Raw genomic sequence first — 22,633 nt, forward strand, 5'->3', positions numbered from 1 at the left:
ATATATATACACACACACATATATATACACACACATATATATATACACACACATATATATATACACACACATATATATATACACACACATATACATACACACACATATATACATACATACACATATATACATACATACACATACATACATACATACACATATATACACATATATACATACATATACATATATACACATATATACATACATATACACATATATACATACATACATACATACATATAGAGGAACTGCTGCTACTATCAGTATGAGCAGAGCACCAAGAGTGTTAGCGACAGGCTAGCAGCTCTTTAGTATCGAGTTGCCAACAAAAACGATATATCTACATTATTAATAACAATGAACACTGTCTTACAAAGTTGAGCTGCTGCATTGGGATGATGTTTTTAAAGACCAACTTAAAATCCCCTAAAAATCTGGAATTGTATAACTGTAAAATAATGGATCGTCATCATTTTCCAAAATCTGAGAAGACTTGTTCACTGGCCAACATGTATTGTCTAAAAGAAGAGATCCCATCATCAGCTGACTCTACTCACATGTGAGGGTTCTGGAAGGAGGGAGCCGTTGGATGGAGCGGGAGCCTGGAGGCTGGTTTCACTGGAGGGTTGGCGAAATTCAGCTTCAGAGCTTTACGTTTACCTGGCGGGACAAAGAGAGACACCGATCCAGATTCCCACAACATGCACACCACACTGTAGGTTCAGCCAGCTGGTGCACACAGTGTGATCTCACCCCGGTAACCTCTGTCTCTCCACACTTGAGATAAGCCTTTCCATGTGTGCAATAAGCAATACTAAGAAATCCAGGCCGCAAAACTTTCATAGGATCCAGGTAACGGCACATTATGGTGCTTTGAACAGTTACATCTGGATAATAGGTCTGTTGAGAATGGTGAGGAGAAAACATGATTTTAAGATCCAGTCTATGACTTTTGGGTTATCTCAAGTTCTTGTCAGATCAGAGGAAACACAAAATGCAGTTTGAACTCAAGCCAAGTGCCCGGATGTACAGGGTTTCCCAATACGCAGATGCTGCACCAGTTCCTTTAGCTTGTCATCCAAACATTATCTTTATTGGAACTGTCATGGCTGTAAAAGAGCCTTGCTGCAGGATACTGTTATTGGAAACCCGGTTCACAACTTAACAGTTCCCTCAAGATATCGAAGTGACCCAAAACTTAGATAGCACTTGATTCCAATTGAAGACAAGTGATCAGTGTCTGTCACCTGTAAGTGCCGATGATACTAACTGCTATGCAAAGAGCTGAGTTTAAGTGTTGGGTCGTCTTTGCCATGCCCTGCTCATCCAGCTCCTGAGTGCAAACGGATCCCTTAACCTTTAAGTCCCGGTGCAAATGAATCTCTCCCGACCTGCATCTGTGTCAGTTAATAGCAGTGAACAGTGGACAGATCCCCAACTACCAGAGCACCACACAGGCTGTTTCAATAGTATACAGTGGCTTCCTTTCATCCATGCTGTCCAATAGCATGAAGGTCACAATGACAACGCTGATCAATCACTAGTCAGCAGCGCGCCCATTCGTCAGCCAATGGTTGAACAGAAACACAGAGGAGAGGAGACCACTTTAGACTACTGAGGTGTACCCACAAAGGGAGGAGGTCGGTGTGCTTTGTGTGCGAGTCTATTGCTTACTTTGGGACACTCCAGACAGGCTTATCTGAAACCCTGAAGTAAAGAAAACACATTTTACTACATTTTCTTAGGGCTTGTTTAAATGTGAGCGGCTCATTATTCATTAGTGCCAATGCTGAAAGTGGAATACAGGCAGGTTGAGAGAAGGGTCTGGTTCAGTGCACTGCCATGCAACTGTACCTGTAACTTGATGTGGTCCCATTGTATTCCCAGTGGAATGAGGGACAGATGAACCAGGTTTTGTTAATACTAGCCAAATAGCAGAATGTATTAAAATGACTATTTGATTGCTGTGTTTCCCCCTGACGATATCAGTTTTACTATTTCACATCAAAAATAAGTGACGACGAGGTAGAAAGTGTCTGGACTCTTGTTTTCGTGGAATATGCCAGAGCTCAGTGGAGTATCACTGTTGACCACCGGTGTGCTGCTGCTTTTCCTCTGACGTAAGACATATTAACAGTGGGGCTGGGACCATATGCTTATCTCCCGATGTTAGAGCCAAATATGGTGGTGTTATTCTCTGTGTACACATTGGGTTGCGCTATACTAATGTCCTGTGCTCGGTCTATATAGCTATGGAAATCACTGTTGTTGTCAGGTGTTTGACCCCGGAAGGGCAAAGGGTTTTTGACCGCTTTACGGTAACAGTTTCCCCGAGTTTATACAACTGGTATGTTTAATGTCGGTGGAAACGAAGGAAATAAACAAACTTTCATTCAACAAACTGGTCAGTGAATTTGTACCTAATGCAACGCACATCAAAGGTAATCTAGACGTACAACGAGCGCGTCAGCCAGGTCATTCCAGAGGGAAGACTGGGCTTCTTTAACACCCGATTCAATGTGTATCGTAATTTTTAAGTACTGCGATTCCACAAGTATCGTGATTAGATTTTACGATTTATTGGGACCATGGGAAGAAGTTGTATTACACACTTCAGAAATTCTTACTCATTTCAGGGTTTTAGGAGTCCTGTAGCACTGTGTGCTGAATCATTTAAAAAAAAATCTATAACAAAAATGTTATTTTTAAATATTGAGATACTAAGTGAATCCTTTTTTCACAACCCTAAATGACTCTTGTTCCACTGGCACGTACTTCTCTACATGGACACATTCACTGCTCTGGTAACCACTGTTCCATTCCCATATGCCACTTCTTACCCTAAAACATGGACATAAAGCCTATTGCCAATAGTCAAAGTGGCACACCACTAAGAATGAGCTTAGCACTAACATGAGAGTGCCACACCACATGTGGAAACTGGCCTCTATCTGTGGAACCAGTGGTGCAAGATCAAATACTCAGTTTCCGGCCCAATCACAAAATTCATCCAATTCAATACAAAACAGCCCAAATCATAACTTTGACAAAAACCCATGGAAAACATTAAAACCATTACATGTGCAATAGAAAACACATCGTAAGCATACAAAGCTTGATATCGGCATCAAATAACCAAAGATAAAAAGTTTGATAAATAGGCTATCAAAACCCACAAATAGAGCGGTCAGACAACCAAATACACTAATTGCCATGTCAATGTTAATCAAGATAACATCAAGGTAGGTAGGTCCTCCGTTATCCCTAAGCATGATTGAATGTTGTATTCATGTCTATCAAATAGTTCTCAAATTAAAGGAGTCAATAATATGAGTGCCCACAATGAAGTTTACTGAATTTTTTTATCTGATTTTGACCATAAAATGACAGCTTGTTTGGTGATATTTTTTCCCCAATATTTTCAAAACCCTGCCAAATATTGACAAAAGCAGCCCATCACTATATTACCCAGCACAACTTAATCAAAAGTCGCCCAATTGGGCGGAAACCAGGCCAATCTGGTGACAGTGAAGACCACAAGCTACAAGCTGTTTATCTGAACTGACTAAGACCAAAACAACCGATTAGTCAAATAATGGAATAAGAGGAGACAGCACTAGTTAACATAATGAACATTCCATCATCAGCAGTCCAGTGAGAAATGGTAAAATGCGGTAGTATTTAGTGGAACATGACTCTTTATGCCATAAGCCAGATGAACAGCAGCAGCACAGCAGAAGTTCACAGTGGCATACCACTAAAAAAACATGTCACTAAAACTCTTTAGTGACATGTTTTCTCTCTCTTCCACATTTTGATACCAGTGTAGCTGAGGAAAACTCTCCCACAGGCCTGCTGATGCAGTGTCTCCTCATGGGGTCTGTCTACTGTGTCTACATCATAGACTGTAGAGAAGAACACATACGGTCTACGTAAGGTCATTACAACATTCAAACTTGATTAAAACATGCAGATACATGGATAACAAATTAAAAATGACATTTTGAAACAAAGATTTAAAGGATGATCAACAGAGGAAGATGGATAGGGAACATTTTCAGGAAAAGCTTTGCCAAGATAAGTGCTGATCAAACCCAATGTGAACACACAACCCCAACAGCAGACTAGTGAACAAGAAGTGGGAGTACCTGTTTCATTTTGACATCTCCAGCAGGTGTTGGTTTCTGTAAGGTTTAGAGGAAACATTTGATCGGAGTCACAAATACAACTCGCATTTGTTGACCACTGGATACATAACTGCACTGCTGTTTGTTTGTTAGCTTACTGGTGCTAAAAGGTAATGTCGTCCGATAATGGCTTCAGAGTGTGGACTCAGAGGCAGTTAGGTTGAAATGTAACGTCACCGATTCAACTTTATAACATGCGTTGATGACAGAACCAACGGCAGACATATTGTTACAGTACAACAGCAGTGTTAAAGACTGAGCTGTGTATTTCATGCTATCACATTATCTGACGGGCTGTTACGGTAACAACTTCCTGAACGAGGACCTCCGTGACGGTGTCAAACGAGGGAAGCAAATTCAACAACAACATTTAAAAAATATGAATATAATTACTAAATCCAACTCTGTGTAATTTTTGTATCACGTCTTTGCCCGAGACAGCGGTGCAAACAGTGGCCTGGCTTAGGAGAGAGGAACCTGAAGTGTAGGCCTTGGTGCTAACGCTACTTGTAAGTTAGCAGCCAGGTGCTAATAATGTCGGTGAGTACACATTCACTGAATGCGTCTTTACGATGTCAAACATGAGTGATTTGGGTTTTGTTTCGAAGGAGAATCGTGTGGGACTGAAGGAATGAAGACACTTCCTAAAGGTCTGTCGGTTGTGCAGACAAACATCACTGCTAAACTGATAGCAGTGTAGTTTCATACTCAAGCTAAGCAAATCAAGCTAGAGCGCTAGCGGAAACTGCGCAATTCAGACTTCTAAATAAAAGCGTCAAATTTGACAACCAACCAATGATACTATAGCTGTATGATAATGCCACTGCTGTGTTCAAAATGACTCAAATCAAATGAAAAATACCACGTGTAAATATTCAAATATTTAGGTTTTTCTGTGTATCATGTCAGCCTTGTCTGAAATGTGTAAAACGAATGCCTGATCAATAATTAGCACTATCCAGTATTTGTCAACAAAATGCCACAGATGTATTGAAGAGAAATGATGAGTGAACTCACATATACGGTTAACTGTGCTTATCCACAGAAGCCAACTAGCTACATTTTCTAACAACTAAGAATGTCAAATTGCCAGCTCCATTAATAACACTTGATATAATCAATCCAAAGTCCGAATTTTAAATTCACATTATTCATTTTATTTTAAAACGATAAAATGACGTGTTCACAATCCTAAACATTAACTACATAGTTAACAGTTTGTCCTATGGGCAACAACGCGGAACTTATTTTGAAAATTCGGACAGAAAAGCTGTACTCTCTGTGTCACTTGACTGTGGGTTTTTCTGTTTCTGGGAAGCTACAAGCTACCTTTTCCTACTAACTCCATAGTCTTCAGTAGGAAAAGAAAAACGGTGAAATAAAGAATACCTTGCATGCTGCTGCTGTGTGTCTGCTGGTGAAAATGGTGCGACATGGATCCTCCAATGTTGCTGTTGTTGCTGGAGCTTGTGGAGTTGCTGTCAGGCCTGGGAGTCGCCATTGTTATGTTGGATTCCGGTAGCAGCGCTCAGGCTGCTATGCAGAGAGAAACTTCGCCCTCTCTGTCTCCAGACGGGACACTGCGCCACTTGAACCCAGCAGCTGCACCGTGGCCACGTCTGTGCTGCGGTTGCGTTCAAGAACCGTCGGAAATACAGTTATCAAGCATTTTGGCAATGCTGCCTAAGGATATAACATCTCATTGTCATCCGCAAGCAGAAACTCCATAGTGTCAATGCACTACCACTGTGTCAAAGCTGTATTCATAATCCAACCTCAAGTGATATTCAAGTGACAAACTCAAGTAACAGAACGCTTGTATCCACCACTTTCCTGTGTAACATGAATGCAGCATAAGAGTCCAGCGACCTGACAGAGATATTTAGATCTGCACAGAACTAATGATGGTATATTTTTTATTATTCGTTATATTGTTTTACATTGTGAATCATCTTGTGCAGAACTTCTAACTTCTAACTGGGATTTATATCAGGTGGTTAGCAATACACTGCACCGATCAAATCTCACTACATTGCACAATAAATTGCTCTGCAATTAACAGTAAAAGAAAATCATTTTCTGTATGTGCAATCTGCAACATGCAGAAAGGCATCAATACAAATCTATTCATTCTTAAAATGTGTGTATAAATATGCAAGTGATATCATTTAAACTCCAAATGAAAACACAACCAGTGTATAAGATATACTTCACACTTTGTCCGGATAATAAATAATATAAACTCATAAGTGCAATCAAGTATTTGAGGTACTGCATTTGCTTTGCTGAGGTAAGTGGACACTCTAAAAACACAGAATGTGGCTCTGTGTTTTTGAAATAGTTGTCATTGCTTCACAATTGAAAGTATTTCCACCTTGGCTCTTCTTATAACTAAAGTAATGAAAAATGACAGTACTTCCACTAATGAAGTGAGTTAATTTGTGAGTGTTTTTCATCGGAGTAAAACTGTAAAGTGACCAGTGTAAAATTCCTAGACTTCTCCAGAGAATGTAACAAACATCCTCTAGATGAGCCATGCAGGAAACCTCTCCAAACACAGACATTATATTTCCTTGACAGCTTCAGTATTGCATGAATCTTAATAACAGCATGCGTCATATCGCCGCATGATCTGTGTCACTTGGAATGGGAAACAGAAAGCGTCGGTCAGTGATCCTCCCGTTCCCCTTCAGCACCATCCTGTCCTCATACACAGACACTGTGCCAAAGGCGTTGCTGTCAGGTGGAGTCTCAATCACCCCCGCTAACGTCATGTGGTGCACTCCTGTGTCTTTGTCCTGGTAGTATCCACCGTCGTGGTCGTGTCCAGCCATGAAACACACCACACTGCTGTGGGACCGTATGATGGCCAGGAGCTCCTCGAAGTTCCAGGCGAGGCAGATGTCATCTGTGGAGCAGGGGTGGACAGGGAGGTGACCTGGGCAGGACAACAGACATTGAGAGGTCTTTTACCTGGTGAAGCTGATAACATTCATGTTCCATGAATGGAAGAATTGCTTTAATTGTTTAGTCTAGAAAACACAAAGAAAGTGGAAAAATGCCACTCTCAAGTTAACAAAGAGACGTCTTCATGTTGATCGTTTTGTCCAACCAACAGTCTTAAGCTCATTGCGTCAAGTGATATCACTTGAGTCTGCGTCGTTTGGAGCTACTACAATTTTTGAAGAATAAAACAAATTCTCTTTTAAAGATATTCCATTGACTATGATGTAAAAATCCTGCTATTGACACACTAATCAACAGGTGAGGCTGAGACAGAGATGCACTTCCTCCTAAAATGCAAAACATTCAATACAATTAGGAACATGTACTTTAAAAATTTCAACTCTGTCATTTCAGATTTTAAAAAAAATGTAGTGACATCTCAAAATTAAAAATACTCCTAGGAGAAGGAGATAGGGCATATCCTGCTGCCCAATATGTATTAACATGCCACAGCCTGAGGGACAGTGAGTGACCTACACACACACACACACACACACACACACACACACAGTATATATACAGTATATATATATATAATAATCAATCTAGATGTTATATTAATGTTATTAATGCCTCAGGTCCGCCGGTGCAAACACTCTGAAGACCATCAGGACGAAGCGCCGGATCTGGGATGACAGGGCCTTCTCAGCTGCTGCACCTCCCCTCTGGAACGCCCTCCCCATCCACATCCGTGAGGCTCCCTCCCTATCATCATTCAAACAAGCCCTCAAAACCCACCTCTTCAATCGACGTCACAATCTGAATTTCAAAACGTACAGACGCAAATAATTCATAAATAAGACGATCGCATTCCGCCAGTAGAAATAGATCCTGTGCTTATAAACAGAACACAGGACACAGTTTGTTAACAGACTACAGAGAGAAACACCTCTACAGTGGTGATTACTGTGTGTCTTTATTAGTTATTAGTATTATTAGTTACTATTATTAAGTACAGTGATCATGTGAACAGACACAAACTTCTCAAAAGTCTCTCCAGCTGTTAAAGCCGACTGACAGCTGATCCAGCTGTGATCAGCTGATCCTCCGTCATCAGAAACAGACGTCGCTTCACGTGACGCAACTGAGGAAAGGACGTCTCATGTCTCTTAAAACATAGTTCCTCGTTCCTCTCTCCTCGCATGGTTTCCTCCTCGCCTTCACCTGCTAACCCCTGCACCCTACCCTCCTTTACATGACCCATTCAGCACAGCTTCTCCAGTCATTCTTTTTTTTGTTTTTTTTGTTTGTTTGTTTGTCTCTGCCTTGTAAAGCGTATTTGGGTATCTTGAAAAGCACTATAGAAAATTGACATATTATTATTATTATTATTGTGTAGTAATGTTATTGTGTATTAATATTATTGTATGTTAAAATTGTTTTTGATGCTTTGGCAATACTGTTTCTAAACTTTCATGCCAATAAAGCAAATTGAATTGAATTGAGACAGTCCTTCAAGCAGCAAACAGCTGTTTCTACACACCTCCATCTGATGGAGAATCATTGATAAATCCAAAATAGATTGTGTGCGCTGAGAATGCTTGAGTTTTCTTCACTGCACAGTGGAGACAGAGGATCATAACAGAGCTGTGATTTCTCTGAGCAGAGAGAGCTTCTGGCCAGGACTAAACACAGAGTAACGGGAAGTAAGAGCTCCACTTAAGGCTGAACTACTCCTCTGAGGCACACTACACGTATTCTTTGTCAGTATCAGGGGGTGAGTTGGGTCTCCGAGTGGATTTACAGAGGCTCAATACAGGTCTGTTTCACAAAGATGTGATTAGTTAAGATGGGGCTCCTCACACTACATCAGCAGTCCACTTGTAACATGCAAGAAATCAAAAATAATGTTTTACTTACTGATAATTGTGACTCTTTCCCGTTTGTCATCGGCCAAGGACAGAACAGAATCCAGCCAGTCCAGCTGGTCCTTACTGAACCCACCGTTGAACATCGTGAACCTCTGCAGCAGGCCATTACACACTGAAACAGAACACTACATATAACATCTGGATCTAGTTGCTCTTCACTGTCAGGCTAAATCCCAATGTCCCCCCTAAACCCTCAAACCCTGAACCCTCAATGACTTACTGACGTCACCTGGAAGTGGTGAGTGTGAGAGACTGTGAGGGCTTGAGATGGTGTAAATAGGAATGGGACAGCACTTTGCTGCAACATATCACATTACCATGAAAACGACAAAAAATATGATGTATAATTGTGTGTATTTATTTTATATTTTGTACTCCCTGATTTGAATGTCTTCCAGGCTCTTTCCTCACAAGATGAGAGGTAACTTCATATAATCTATTTACTTGTTTTTATCAAAACGTCTTCAATGACAAAATCAAATATTTGATGAATAAATAAATAAATGTCTTCTGATTTCATGTTTATTTTTTCTTCCATCTTTAACCCTTAATGTTTGAGTAAATTTATGATGACAGGCTGAACACATGTGAGCCGTCCTCTTTGTTTACCTTTTTTTTACGTCTCCATGCGTCCACTGGTTACCCCGTGTTTAACGTCACATTGCAATGATTTGTGGGTAATTCCCTTAGGCTAAGTCTTTGACAGTGGGACAGCCCTAAACCCTCACGGACTTCGCGGGAGCGCGCCTCAAAGTCCGTGAGTCCGTAAGGGGGGACATTGGGATTTGGCCACTGTCACATCGTCAAGTGTTTGAGGCTCTCTTGCAGACATTTTGAGCCCTTTATGAACCCTTTCCGTAAGTCAGCATGGTATGCTGACTTAGCCGAAGGGAATTACCCACAAATCATTGCAATGTGATGTTAAACACAGGGTAACCAGTGGACGCATGGAGACGTAAAAAAAAGGTAAACAAAGAGGACGGCTCACGTGTGTTCAGCCTGTCATAATAAATTTACTCAGAAACATTAATTAAGGGTTAAAGATGGAACAAAAAATAAACATGAAATCAGAAGATAGTTATTTATTTATTCATCAAATATTTGATTTTGTCATTGAAGCTGTTTTGACAAAAACAGGTAAATAGATGATATGAAGTTACCTCTCATCGTGTGAGGAAAGAGCCTGAAGACATTCAAATCAGGGAGTACAAAGTATAAAATAAATACACACAATTATACATCATATTTTTTGTTGTTTTCATGGTAACGGGATATGTTGCAGCAAAGTGCTGTCCCATTCCTATTTCCACCATTTCAAGCCCTCACACTCAACCACTTACCAGGTGATGTCAGTAAGTCCTTGAGGGTTCAGGATTTGAGGGTTTAGGGGGGACATGGGGATTTGGCCTTTCCTCGTTTCCTCTCTCCTCGTATGGTTTCCTCCATGCATCCCTGGGGGGATGTACCCCATGGGTACATCCCAAGTCTCTTAATTCTCATTTCCTCGATCCTCGCTTGAACCAGAAGTTGTTCTGCGCCGCCATATTGACGGCCATCCCAAAGCTCTTATTTAGCTCTGAGGATCGAGGATGGAGGAGGGATCTCTGAGGAGCCATGAGCGAGGACCCACGAGAACAGACTTACAGGAAGTCTTTTAACGGCTGACACACCCCCTCATTGTTCATCTGTCATGTGATTGGACGCTGCAGCCGATCGGACTGATGAGATTTTTTTCAACATGTAAACAGTGAAGACGGATCACAGATTAAACTCAAGCTTTATATTTGATTAGTTTTCTGATTCAACATCTGGTTTAAATAAATGTTCACTGTAGACTGAACAACAAAAGGACCACAAACAACTTTCTTCATTTATTAGAAAGATTTGTGTTTTCATGATCTGAACTTTTATTATGGAAACAATTAAAGTCAGAGGGAACTGGAGAGACGAAACACTTTTTACATCATTTATCATCATTTCATTCAGTCACGTGAGGCTGTTCATTCCTGATTGTCGGGTTTGATGAGTTTTATCATTTAAGAGAAACAATAATCATATTCTGGGTTATTTAATATCGACGTCACAATCTGAATTTCAAAACGTACAGACGCAAATAATTCATAAATAAGACGATCGCATTCCGCAGGTAGAAATCGATCCTGCACTTATAAACAGAACACAGGACACAGTTTGTTAACAGACTACAGAGAGAAACACCTCTACAGTGGTGATTACTGTGTGTTTTTATTAGTTATTAGTATTATTAGTTACTATTATTAAGTACAGTGATCATGTGAACAGACACAAACGTCTCAAAAGTCTCTCCAGCTGTTAAAGCCGACTGACAGCTGATCCAGCTGTGATCAGCTGATCCTCCGTCATCAGAAACAGACGTCGCTTCACGTGAAGCAACTGAGGAAAGGACGTCTCATGTCTCTTAAAACATATTTCCTAGGTCCTCTCTCCTCGCATGGTTTCCTCCATGCATCCCTGGTGGGAGGGACTAAGACACAAGGAAAGGACCCAAGTGAGGGAAACGGGGATGCAATTAAGAGACTTGGGATGTACCCCATGAGACGTGGGATGTACCCTTACTCTGGACGGAGATCATTCCGGAAATTCGCGTCACTCCAGTCTCATCGCGTCTGTGCATAGACTTTGTATGTAATCTACTCGGGCGAATAATTCGAGCCGCGTTTGGTGTGAACGCACCAAGGCTTTATCAATTTGAATTAATATAGCAACATTGTGATTTTGACTTGTTATTAATGGTATTGTATTACATATTAACATAACAGACAACACAAGTGGGACTACCTGGGGGACAGTTGAGATCCTCGTTGGTGTTGTGCTGTTTTATCACATTCATAGCATCGCTGTACTCTTCACTGGACTTCTCTCTGCCCAGCAGGCTCACATCGTAAGCATCCAGCACAACGAACGTGAACCCGGGTACCGGGCTGAAGTGGTAGGCGTACATCTCACTGCCAGCCTGGACTTCGCTCAGGCATCTCTCCGTGTGGAGCGTGCTGTTGAGCCTCGAACGCAGCAGCGCGCTCCTGCTGAAGTTATAAAACTCGTGGTTACCCCACACATGGTGGACCTGAACACGACTGGAGCTGAACTCTCTCAGCACGGTGTCCAGCGCTTGGTCAGAGGCGTCGTGGCCCTTGTTGAAGCCGTCGATAATGTCTCCCAGCTGGAGGATAAACTCTGGTTTGATAGCCGACTCGGACCAGCTTTTCTGTGCATTTCTCAGCAGCTGGAGGCTGCTCCGGTAGTACCGCCTCCTCGTCCGGGTGTAATTGTATCCGTCGTCGATATCTGCGTACTGGATGTCAGCTATCACGCCGAATGTAAACAGCGGCGTTTCGTTGGGACGGTCGTCCATTCTCGATCTTCGAAATAACTGGTGTCGTAGAACGTCTGTTGAGTGTGACGTGAAGGTTGAGTACAGAGCAGACACTAACACAGCCCGGTACTCTCTCAACTTCCGCACATGATGAAATCCAGCCAGGCTCTTTGGTTTGTTGTAGTACTGAATTTCCTGTATCGTCCCACACGGTGACAGTACAATAACCAACGTAGTCTGTTAATCAAGCGACGAATAGGACAATCAACGCTACGACTTCCGGCTGCATCCTTCAAAATAATGCTGTTAGAAAGACCGGATATTCAGAACAAGTGAATATGGCTTCTTTTTTATCAATATGCAATTCCACATAGTGCACCCTTCCCTTTGATGGAAATACATTTTCATACTTACATAGAGACAGTTTGCTTCCAATAATTCCAAAATCAGCAAACGACTGTGACCCATTATTCTCTGACCTATTCTCTGACCTTCAGTCACTTCAAACTGTAAACCACGTCTTGTTCTATTGAACCATGAGCTCTCTGTGTTGTTCACAACTACTGTTCATATTTAAGGCTGATATAAGATTCACTCAATGAAAACAAATTTACAACAAGATCGAAAAACATGTCTAAATGATTTTAATCAAGATTTTTACACCTTGAAGAATTATTATGGACAAAGAGAATGTGTTTGTTTGTGAAATAATAACGAATTGATTTCTTAGCAGCTACTAAATCAGCTCTTCCAAACAATGAATCCTCCCCTACATTTGTCTGAGCACACTTGGTATTTTCAGCACATATTTCCTTTTAGTCAGCTCAATTTGTTTCCATTCATTTGATAGAAGCTAATCATAAAGCATATAAGTTGTCTGAAAGCCTCCAGGAGTCCACCTCACTCCCTATGCTCTTTCACTCACACATGTTCTTCAGAATGTAACACTGAGTGAAGTGCATTGAACAGAATGAAGTATGAGAAATACAGGGGACTCCTAGTCGGGTCTGCTAGTTTTGCAGTTCTTGGCGGTCTGAGGCATATTTGGTAAACTCACTGCCCACTCAGAGCCTGGTTCTGTTCCAGGTCTTCCTGGTAAAGGGTCGCTGCTGGCTCATGGGGAAATGGTTGGTCTCTGTAAATTGAAGGGTACGGTCTAGAGCTGCTCTTTACGAAAACTCTCATGAGATACTTTCTGTTGTGATTTGGCGCTATACAAATAAAAATGGATATGACTTAAACTAATGAGCTGCTTGGAGCCCCGAACTGAAACTTGCTTAGGGCCCCGAAAAGGCTTCGACTGGCTCTGCAGCTACTGTACTAAGGTTAAACTTGTAATGGGGGTTGTTATTTTTGGTTACATTATTAGGATAAAGTTTCCCTTCTCACATAAGAAGATATACGTTGCTCTGTAAACTGCCACAGAATGGCACGGCACTGTATGAAAAGTGCACACTGTATACATCCAATGGTAATTCATTACAGTAGGCAATGGAAAGTTTCCAGTTGCTACAACCACACACCTTCATGGGAAAACACAAGCTTAACAGATTTATTTACATATGTATGAGTATATTTATGTTGTTTTGCTTTGTAAACAGGTTGAAAGATGCAGGATTGTGGATTGATATCACAGGTCAGTTCTCTGCTCCCTCCTCTGCTGAAGAGCTTTCCTTTTCCCCACCTGGCCAAAGAAAACAGACAAACTCACTAACACAAGTGCAGATTTTGAGCCCTTATCTTTTTACACATGTCACTTCCAGGACTCTTTATATCCTGTCTGGTCTCTTTGATTCATATAACAGCAACTCTTCAAACTACAGTCACAAAAACAGCCACGGAGTTGAATGTCTGCCCCAGTAACAACAACAAAAAACAAAGACTAAGGTATATTTACTGAAGGTCTATTGTATTTCTATCAATAGTTATGATAAAGTTCACCTGAAGTGTCTTTGCCTGGAGTCCACAGCGTCAGGCCCGTGACATACTTAGGAATCCAATTGAGGGCGGTGGTTGAGGCCAACTCGCCCTCAGCTCGATCCTGCAAAGAATGGAGCAAGGCAAGAAACCTGTAGGTATAATTTCATCTTGATGTTTTCCCTGTGTTCAGTATTTGTTACAAGGAAGCAGCATGACTGTGTGTGGCGCAAGGCTTATAGTTCTTAACATGCATCCTGAAGTATTTATATAGCCAGTCAACATGACCAATCACATCATGCGTATAATGTCAAACATGCATGTAGATCAGGCACGTGTGCCACAGAAAAAGAAGAATACTTCTAGGATGTCACCATGCAAGACACTGATGTAGCTGAGTGACCCATGCTACTGACAAAAGGTTGTGAATAAAGACAGTGGCAGCACCTCCTCTGCTCCTCCTGAGGTCCCTAAAGTGAGATAACCGTCTCTGGAGCCCGGGTAGGGCGACTTCTGTGTTTTTATATGTTTACCATTCTCCTCATCAGTCGCTGGCTGGAGTTTCTGTTAAGAGAGTTGTCATGGTTGTTGTGTCTCTGTCACTGGGTGTCATATCATGACAGGCATTCCATGTGCCCTGACGAAGTTCCGGTTTCCCAGATGATCCTGATGTGTTGCTGTTGAATTACCTGCTCTGCTTGATGGTATTCACCGTGCTGCTCACACCCAGTGTCGAACACGTACTTCCCCAGACCGCGTGGCTGCAAGATAAGAAGGAATTCACTGACAAGGAAAGAATCTTCTCTGACAATGTTACAGATCAAAATGAAACAAAAACAATTAATCATTTAAAGTAAAAAATATGTTTTTCTAACAGCTTGACCAGAGTAGCTTCCTCTTACCTTGGAGGTTATATCCAAAGTGAGTGCAGCTGTAATGTTGTGTGATGGATAGCTAATAATAAGACTGTTTGTCTCACCTGAGGGTTTATAACCAGTCTGATCGTCAGACTGCTCATGTTTCCTGTCAGATTGGATCTATTTTTAGCATTCTGAAATCTTAGTAATCACAATGTTATCATTGATTGCACTTATGGCCAGAGCTACAAAAGTGAATCCTAATTTGTAATAAACTGTATATCTATGAGCAACCATTATGGCTTTTTTTCTGATACTGACAGCTCCACATATGGAACGTAGAGGAAGTGAATTTAGAGAGGCGGACAAATTGATGTCGATTTTACAACTAAGTATGTACTTTAACTGAAAGCTGAGCTGATACAACTACTTGTATATTATATTAAACCATCTACGTTATTAATTCTCTGACAGAGAATGATCTTGCCAAGCATAAATGAACCAAACTATCTAGATCAGGGGTCTTCAACGTTTTTCAGGCCAAGGACCCCCAAACTGATAGAGAGATGGAGCAGGGACCCCCGACTATATATATTGTATAAAATTGTGTTTTATATTAAACTGGGGCTAGTGCCATGTATAAACATACCTCTTTATTGTGCATTCAATACTAAGCTATTCAAATAATACACAGGTTCATATATTCATGTTTTTATTTTAAACATGTGCAAGGTACAGTGAGTAGGGTGGTCGTGTCACTGCCATTTATAAACATACCTTGTCAGCTAATACCAATGCCAATATGAACATTGTCTGTCAATTGCATGATAATCATGCATACAAGCTATTCAAATTGATGTTTTCATTTTAAACATAAATGTGGAAACGAAAATGAGTGATGGCCTAGTGCCACTGCCATGCATAAACATACCTGTTATCATGCATACAATACTGAACTATTAAAATAATGTAAAGATTCATGGACATGGACAGACAATGTAAAAAAAAAATTTAAATTGTATAATCAACCAAAACTTTCGCGGCCCCCTATGGGTCGCGGACCCCCTGTTGAAGACCTCTGACCTAGACCATTATTGTCCCCTGTAACTACTCAGACTACAGTGAAAGACGCTCATGATTCTTCATTGACCCATAGCCAAGCGTTTTGTGAATGAGTAATCAAAGGAGAACTTACACTATTGTTGACAAAGTTGCCCTTGTATCTGTGGTTAGAGTGGATATACTCTCCAGCTGACTCCATCTTGCCATTCACCCATGAGCCTTTGTACATTGAGCCGGTTTCACTGTGGTGGTAAATGCCCTGTCCATGCCTGGTAATCACATAACACCAAGCATGTCAGCAGTTTTTAAAACTCCCATTCTCTGTACCTCATGTGAATGGATAAGGTAATGTGCAGGTTGTAAGACATTGATGTTGAAACTAAGTTTTTGACACATATTTATAACTGTTATTTTACCAGCTTTTCAGTGACTGCATTTCATATATCAATACATCCTGTATATTTACATATAGTATTTTTAATGCTGTTGAAACAACATATGCAACTGAGACATCTGAACAATGTCATCATCATACATGTTGTTTGACCTGCAAGGAAGCAAATAGACACTTCATTCATATTTCTATTCTCTACAGCAGTCATTTCCCAAGATAAATCACATTCTCATGCATTTCTCTTTATCATAGGGAAAAATAAAGCAAGGAGGCTTTAAATCAAGAAGGTACAGGAATGTGTGCCTTCTGAAAATAAAACGACAGACACCTCAGTGACACTTGTGGTTTTAAAAGTGTAGTTATACCTCATATGAAGCAGCCACTCTCCATCATACGTGTCTCTGTTGGGGTACGTGTAGGCCCCATGACCCTGCCTCAGGTCCTCAACCCACGACCCTGAAAAGACAACAGTAAGAGTTTGTTTCTGAAGCTCTGTGGGGGGGCTTCAGCTGGACCCATATCAGCTGTTCACGTTTAAAACCTTCACACGACTGTAAACAGAAATGTTGATAGCCTCCCTGCACACACTACTGAAATAAAGACGTTGGCAACTATCTGAACTCATATGTTTTAACTTTACTGTACCTTCATATTGAGAGCCATCTGGATAGTAGAAGGTGCCCTGTCCATGTTTCTTGTTCTGGTAATAGTCTCCCACATATCTTGCCCCATTCTCGAAGCGATATGTCCCCTATTAGACAGAACAGTCAAAGATAAGATAAATATAGTTGTCAAAGAGACTATTATTTTCCATGTAACATAATGTAAACCTTTAGGGCAATAACAGAAACACTGTTTCCATCATAGACTGAATGTGTACCCAGAGATGGGCAGTATTTCTATTACTTGTATTTGAAATACGTATTTCAATTACTTTGAGTAATTTGTATTTGATAGGGCCGATAAAAATCTTACATAATTTGTAAAAAAATACTTTAGAGTGGAGTAATTTTGTATTTAAAATACTCAAAATACTTTCTCCACAAATCAAAAAACAGTTCACGAGTTCAGTCTTCAGATCTTCAAGTTCAACGGATTGTCTGTCAAGTTAAATATATTATCTGAGTGTGACAGATGTCAACTAGCTTGATGTATAATTGATGTCTGGGTCTGGCTACATAGCCTATTGTATATACATGGTGATGGTTATAATATCAAGCTAGCGATTTATGCTGTCTATATTCATGGTGATGGTTATAATATCAAGCTAGCGATCGATGCTAACATGCTAATGACGCTAGCATGCTGTCTAGGCTAGTGCATAGCCAGTGTTTAGCAAGTTAACTTATCAGTCGAGTAGCTAGCTATAGGAAGAGGGAGATTGGGAGCTTGTATGTTCATGATAACCTTATCAAGAGACGTCTGACCATCTAATCTTGCACTGTATTACAAGTTATGCTGTATCTTCTCAATGTGAATGTCATAATGCCATGTCAATTACTGGCAGATAATATAGTTAACAGTTAGCCAGGCTATGACAGTAGATGTCCATTTGTTTAAAAAAAACAAAAAAAACATTAAATATCCAATTTATTTTATTTGAAAGGCATATTATGAAAGTATTCCTAGTTTTATTATTTCATACATTCTACAGTTGGCCAGGTGGACAACATGTCTGTGACTGTTCTTCCTTTTTGTGGGCTTCACCAGAGCTTTGTGTACATTATATATAATTATATTATATTATATAGCCCAAACCTGAATGCTCTGCTATACCAAATTGTGAGAAAACGGAAAATCCAGAAAAAAGTATTTCCTATATTTTAAATACAAAATACATGTATTCTATTTTGTTACATTTTCTGGCACCAGTATTTTGTATTTTATTATGATACATTTATTTGAGGGGTATTTTGTATTTTGTATCAAAATACATTTTGATGTATTTTTGCCCATCTCTGTGTGTACCTATAAACAAAATAGAATGGAGAGTAGCCTAATAACATGTCAGTGTAGACTTTGCATAAGTACAATCAGGTCAATGCTCTGATCACATCTGAAGGCTAAAACGTCTCCTGTGGAGTATTTCTTCATGCGTTTCCTCCCCATACATGGAGTAACTGGTGTGGATGTTGAGAGCGTCTAGCCTGTACAGACCTAACGTTACGTTTGATGTAACTGTTACGTGCTTTTATATGCAGTACAGCAGCAGCCCTGTCGTGGAGTGCGCTCTGTGTTTGAATGCGTACTTGTCCTGAGTGGGACTCGGTTTGCTGTCAGCCCCAGTGGGCCTACGGGCTTAACTTAAACTGGTGGACATGCTTTGGACTCCACAAAGGCACCTTAGTAACCTAACGTTAGTTATCTTACCTGTCCGTGCCTCGAGCCGTACTCGTACCGACCCTGATATATGTCTCCGTTGAGCAGATCAGCTTTCCCGACTCCGTGCCTCTCCCCTGCTTCATTCCTGTCCCCTTCATATTGCTTCCGGTGAAACAAAGCAGAGAATAAGTATCCAAAGACAGAGGAAATGTGACACAGATGAACACACAGCCACATGCTACCGTTAGCTTCAGCCAGTTAACGTCACCGAACAGAGTTTTCATTATTTTCTCTCACCCCGAATTTACTGCGGTCATCATCCAACTCATCAGAGCCTACATACGACATAGTCCTCAGTCACTTTCGAAGTGTGGACGATGTACGCTAAAGTTTGAGCTAACGTCAGTAAAGACTGGGAAGATGCTCAGTGCGCTCTTGCCAGTTTACGGTTGCCGTGACAACGGTCAAACCCACGTGACCAGGAGCTGCATGTGATAGGCTGGAAGTTAACCGGCTATCCTACGAAAGCTGCATTTACTTGAGAGTAACAAACATCTGACGTTTTTAATTAATAGCGAGATTACTATCTCAGGATTTTGAAAAAAGTTTGAATGACACAATTCTACTTCTGCTTTTTCTGAATGAAAGTGCTTAATTGGAAATACAGAGCATTAAAGGTGCTGTTGAAAACGTTGATAACATTCAGCCAAAAGATTTCGCTCTCCCCTGCCTAATATCATTGCAGGCACGTCACACAGTGGTTGCCAGTTTGTTGCACAACCCTCATTTCTCATGGTCGAATGGAGTGAGACTGATGAAATAATAAGACAGATGGACTGAGGTTGTTTTTCTTTTTGCAACATGCAATCATACCTAGATTTAGGTTACTTTAGTGCGGTGGTGTTTTAAGAGTTGTCTTACATAATAATACATAATCTATGATAATATTAGGATATGGCTAGCTAGTTTTCGGTCAAATTTAGCTTGTCATCTAAGCAGTGGTGTAATGCAGGGCATCTGCAGGTATATACGGCATATACTTATTCTTTAGTCGGCCACCCACTTCTAAATCCCCTCTGATGGGCATCTTCGTTACATTGTTTGAGAGAACTATAACGTTAGGTAACCAAATTGGATGCAACCAGTTGGTACTATAGTGTAACAAACTTCCAGTTTCAGTCAGACACACTCACCACATTTAAGAGTAGGCTTAAGACTTTCTAGTTAAGGCTGGCTCAGGTCTATAGTAAGGGCTGGCTCAGGTTCATAGTTAGGGCTGGCTCAGGTCTATAGTAAGGGCTGGCTCAGGTTTATAGTTAGGGCTGACTCAGGTTTATGGTTTGGGCTGGCTCAGTTTTATAGTAAAGGCTGGCTCAGGTTTATAGTTAGGGCTGGCTCAGGTTTGCCGTGGACCAGCCCCTAGATGTGCTGCTATAGGCCTAGACTGCCGGGGGACTTCCTAGGATACACTGAGCTCCTCTCTCCTCTTCTCTCTCTCCATCAGTTTTCATATTTTAATGTACAGAAAATGTATCAGATTTACAACACTGTGTTCAATCAAAGTAAGACTTTTATGTCCCGAGGACAGCAATATGTGATGTTTTATTGAATTATTTGTTCATTTATTTGCCCCTGGCACAGATAAATCCTACCTATCAATTAGTTTCATGTAACTTTTACATTAAAGTTTATATTGAAGTCGCAACGATTTGATCTTTGTCGTAATACACTTTGGTTTGGATTAAATAATTGTACAAAATATATATATTTGAACTATATTAATCAAGTACAAGCATCATACACATCTCTGCTACAAATAACTACTTGGTGTTTGTTTCTAGGACCTACCGTTGATTTACAATTGCACCGATAGTGGCGGAAGTGATCAGAAAGTTCAGAGAGCTCAACACACCTGTAACGTTTCATGACTGCATCTTGCACAGCTGTGACATTATCAAAATCCACAGATACAGTCCACAGACAGACAGCGACTATACACTTATATATCAACACCTGGCAAAGTAGTCAAGGTGCTAGGTGTCTCCATGACCGCAATTTGTCACGATGACTCACACACAGATTCATTAAGTGAAAATAATCTGTCTCAGCTGGTAACAGCAAACAAAAAAAGTTTATTCACAGGTTTGTTAGAATGTGCCAAAATCTCCTTGTCTTCAGGGAACATAACACAGTGCTTGTGGTTTCGCAGCAGTGACACTGGAGGGCGATGTGGTCTACCTTCCATTTGCAAGGAAATGGGAATTTCAATCATCACACAGGGACGGAAGTATGACTGCAATGTTTGTATTGACTCATTTCCCCCTGAACGTTCAATTTAAGGTAAAACAAAACAAACAAACTCAAGAATGTCCAGTATCCAACAGAAATTGACAATGTGCATGAAAAACTTGACTATGTTTTTTGGATAAACAGCATGTATGAATTCATATTTACATATCAGAATCTATTCAACATATCAAAATGTATTGCTTGGTTAAATTAATAATGATAATGTTCTTGCTTAGGGAGGACCAATTGTCCATCAGCTGTCCATCAAATGATCAAAGTGCAGATAATACCTTTGTTTAGCAGCCCTTTATTTAGACAACTTGAACTTGACTTGACATTAACTCATAAGCCATGAGATTTTACCATCTGTTGCATTAAAGATTAGAATGAACTCTGCTTGTAATCCACTCTGCTTTCTGAGACATTTGAGGAGGCAATATTCAAAATGTCTGAAGCAGTTATTCAATCAAACACATGCCAGTTAAAAATGGCAACTGGAAGGCAGTTTGTGGCTGCAGTGATAATCCACTGCATGTCCTCCCACAGAGTAGCATTGTCCCTTTGAGGGTAGTCTCTAAGAATATCTCATTCCTGATGAATTCCCTAAAGTAGCCCGCATGTCTAAGATGGAGGCAGGGTTACATGTGGGTTCACTGGCTGCTTGTTCATGATTTAGCACCCTTCTTGTCAGTTTACAGCCATATAGTCTCTCTCTCATGACACCAGAATTACAAATGAGTGACAGTTTAAAGACACATTTTGATGTCCTCTTAGCTTTAAGGTGACTAGATTTCTGAAATGAAAACCAGGGCCATTTCCAGTTGGGTAGTAAATATATAATTAAAACACAAAATGTTGAAAGATTAAATTAAAAAGTTCCAAAATTCTAGTTTAACCATGGTAACTGTTGTACTGTAATAAACCATGTTGCAGGCCGACTGATAGTATTGGCTAGTAACTAAGTAACTGTGTCAGATAATCATAGTTTACAGTACCATGTTAAATGAAGCTAGTAAACTATGGAACACCCAATAAAGAAATGGTCAGACTACAATAGTTCAATACATTGTATGAGGCAGACCGTGAGCACCTCCGCCGCCCCAAAGCACTCACAGGCGGGTACTCTCACAGAAGCCTCGCGCAGCATTCCCAGCTGCAGGGATCAGGGATCAGGGATGGTCGCAGTTTTTTAGTTATGTTACTCAATCCGTTCTCACATTGGCAACACAAAGCGATTAATACATGTAAATTGTTTTTATGGGGAGGTTATGTGCGAAAAATGTCTTGGTGGGTTTTAACATGTGATACAATGTTTCATGCATCAAACAAGATCATTTCTGAGCTTTTTGGGTTAGGGGCCTTCAGTCTTTATG

The 22,633-nt window shown here is 40.6% G+C and overlaps 3 protein-coding genes across 6 annotated transcripts in view; all 3 read right to left on the reverse strand.

The window, feature by feature from the left end:
* map2k4b (mitogen-activated protein kinase kinase 4b) overlaps positions 1-5,784 on the reverse strand; it is a 33,257-nt gene extending 27,473 nt beyond the window's left edge. Inside the window, exons 1-4 of one of the 3 annotated variants that reach the window (XM_031873856.1) lie at positions 5,580-5,784; positions 4,152-4,187; positions 1,678-1,710; positions 561-663 (exon numbers count right to left, since the gene is read on the reverse strand). In XM_031873856.1, coding sequence (XP_031729716.1) covers positions 561-663; positions 1,678-1,710; positions 4,152-4,187; positions 5,580-5,691 — 284 coding nt within the window. In that variant the 5' untranslated portion in view covers positions 5,692-5,784. The remainder of the gene's footprint in view (positions 1-560; positions 664-1,677; positions 1,711-4,151; positions 4,188-5,579) is intronic. The other 2 variants (XM_031873857.1, XM_031873858.1) reach the window with 2 other exon arrangements.
* A 287-nt stretch (positions 5,785-6,071) lies between these two features.
* adprm (ADP-ribose/CDP-alcohol diphosphatase, manganese-dependent) lies at positions 6,072-12,817 on the reverse strand. The gene is made up of 3 exons (XM_031873859.1): positions 11,885-12,817; positions 9,057-9,179; positions 6,072-7,128 (listed from the first exon to the last, which is right to left on the reverse strand). The coding sequence occupies exons 1-3, from the start codon at positions 12,456-12,458 to the stop codon at positions 6,806-6,808; spliced, it is 1,020 nt and encodes a 339-aa protein (XP_031729719.1). The 5' UTR covers positions 12,459-12,817; the 3' UTR covers positions 6,072-6,805.
* An 84-nt stretch (positions 12,818-12,901) lies between these two features.
* On the reverse strand, positions 12,902-19,405 carry rsph1 (radial spoke head component 1). 2 transcript variants are annotated; one of them, XM_031873860.1, is made up of 9 exons: positions 19,269-19,405; positions 19,020-19,133; positions 17,295-17,400; positions 17,015-17,105; positions 16,389-16,524; positions 15,026-15,097; positions 14,784-14,900; positions 14,361-14,460; positions 12,902-14,103 (listed from the first exon to the last, which is right to left on the reverse strand). In XM_031873860.1, exons 1-9 carry the CDS (start codon positions 19,317-19,319, stop codon positions 14,057-14,059), a joined length of 834 nt encoding a protein of 277 aa, XP_031729720.1. In that variant the 5' UTR covers positions 19,320-19,405; the 3' UTR covers positions 12,902-14,056. The 2 variants fall into 2 exon arrangements, with proteins under 2 accessions (XP_031729720.1, XP_031729721.1); XM_031873861.1 differs by lacking the exon at positions 14,784-14,900.
* Between the last annotated feature and the right edge of the window lie 3,228 nt (positions 19,406-22,633).

The sequence above is a fragment of the Anarrhichthys ocellatus genome, unplaced genomic scaffold (genome assembly GCF_004355925.1).
Source record: "Anarrhichthys ocellatus isolate YVR2014 unplaced genomic scaffold, GSC_Weel_1.0 scaffold76, whole genome shotgun sequence".
NCBI lineage: Eukaryota > Metazoa > Chordata > Actinopteri > Perciformes > Anarhichadidae > Anarrhichthys > Anarrhichthys ocellatus.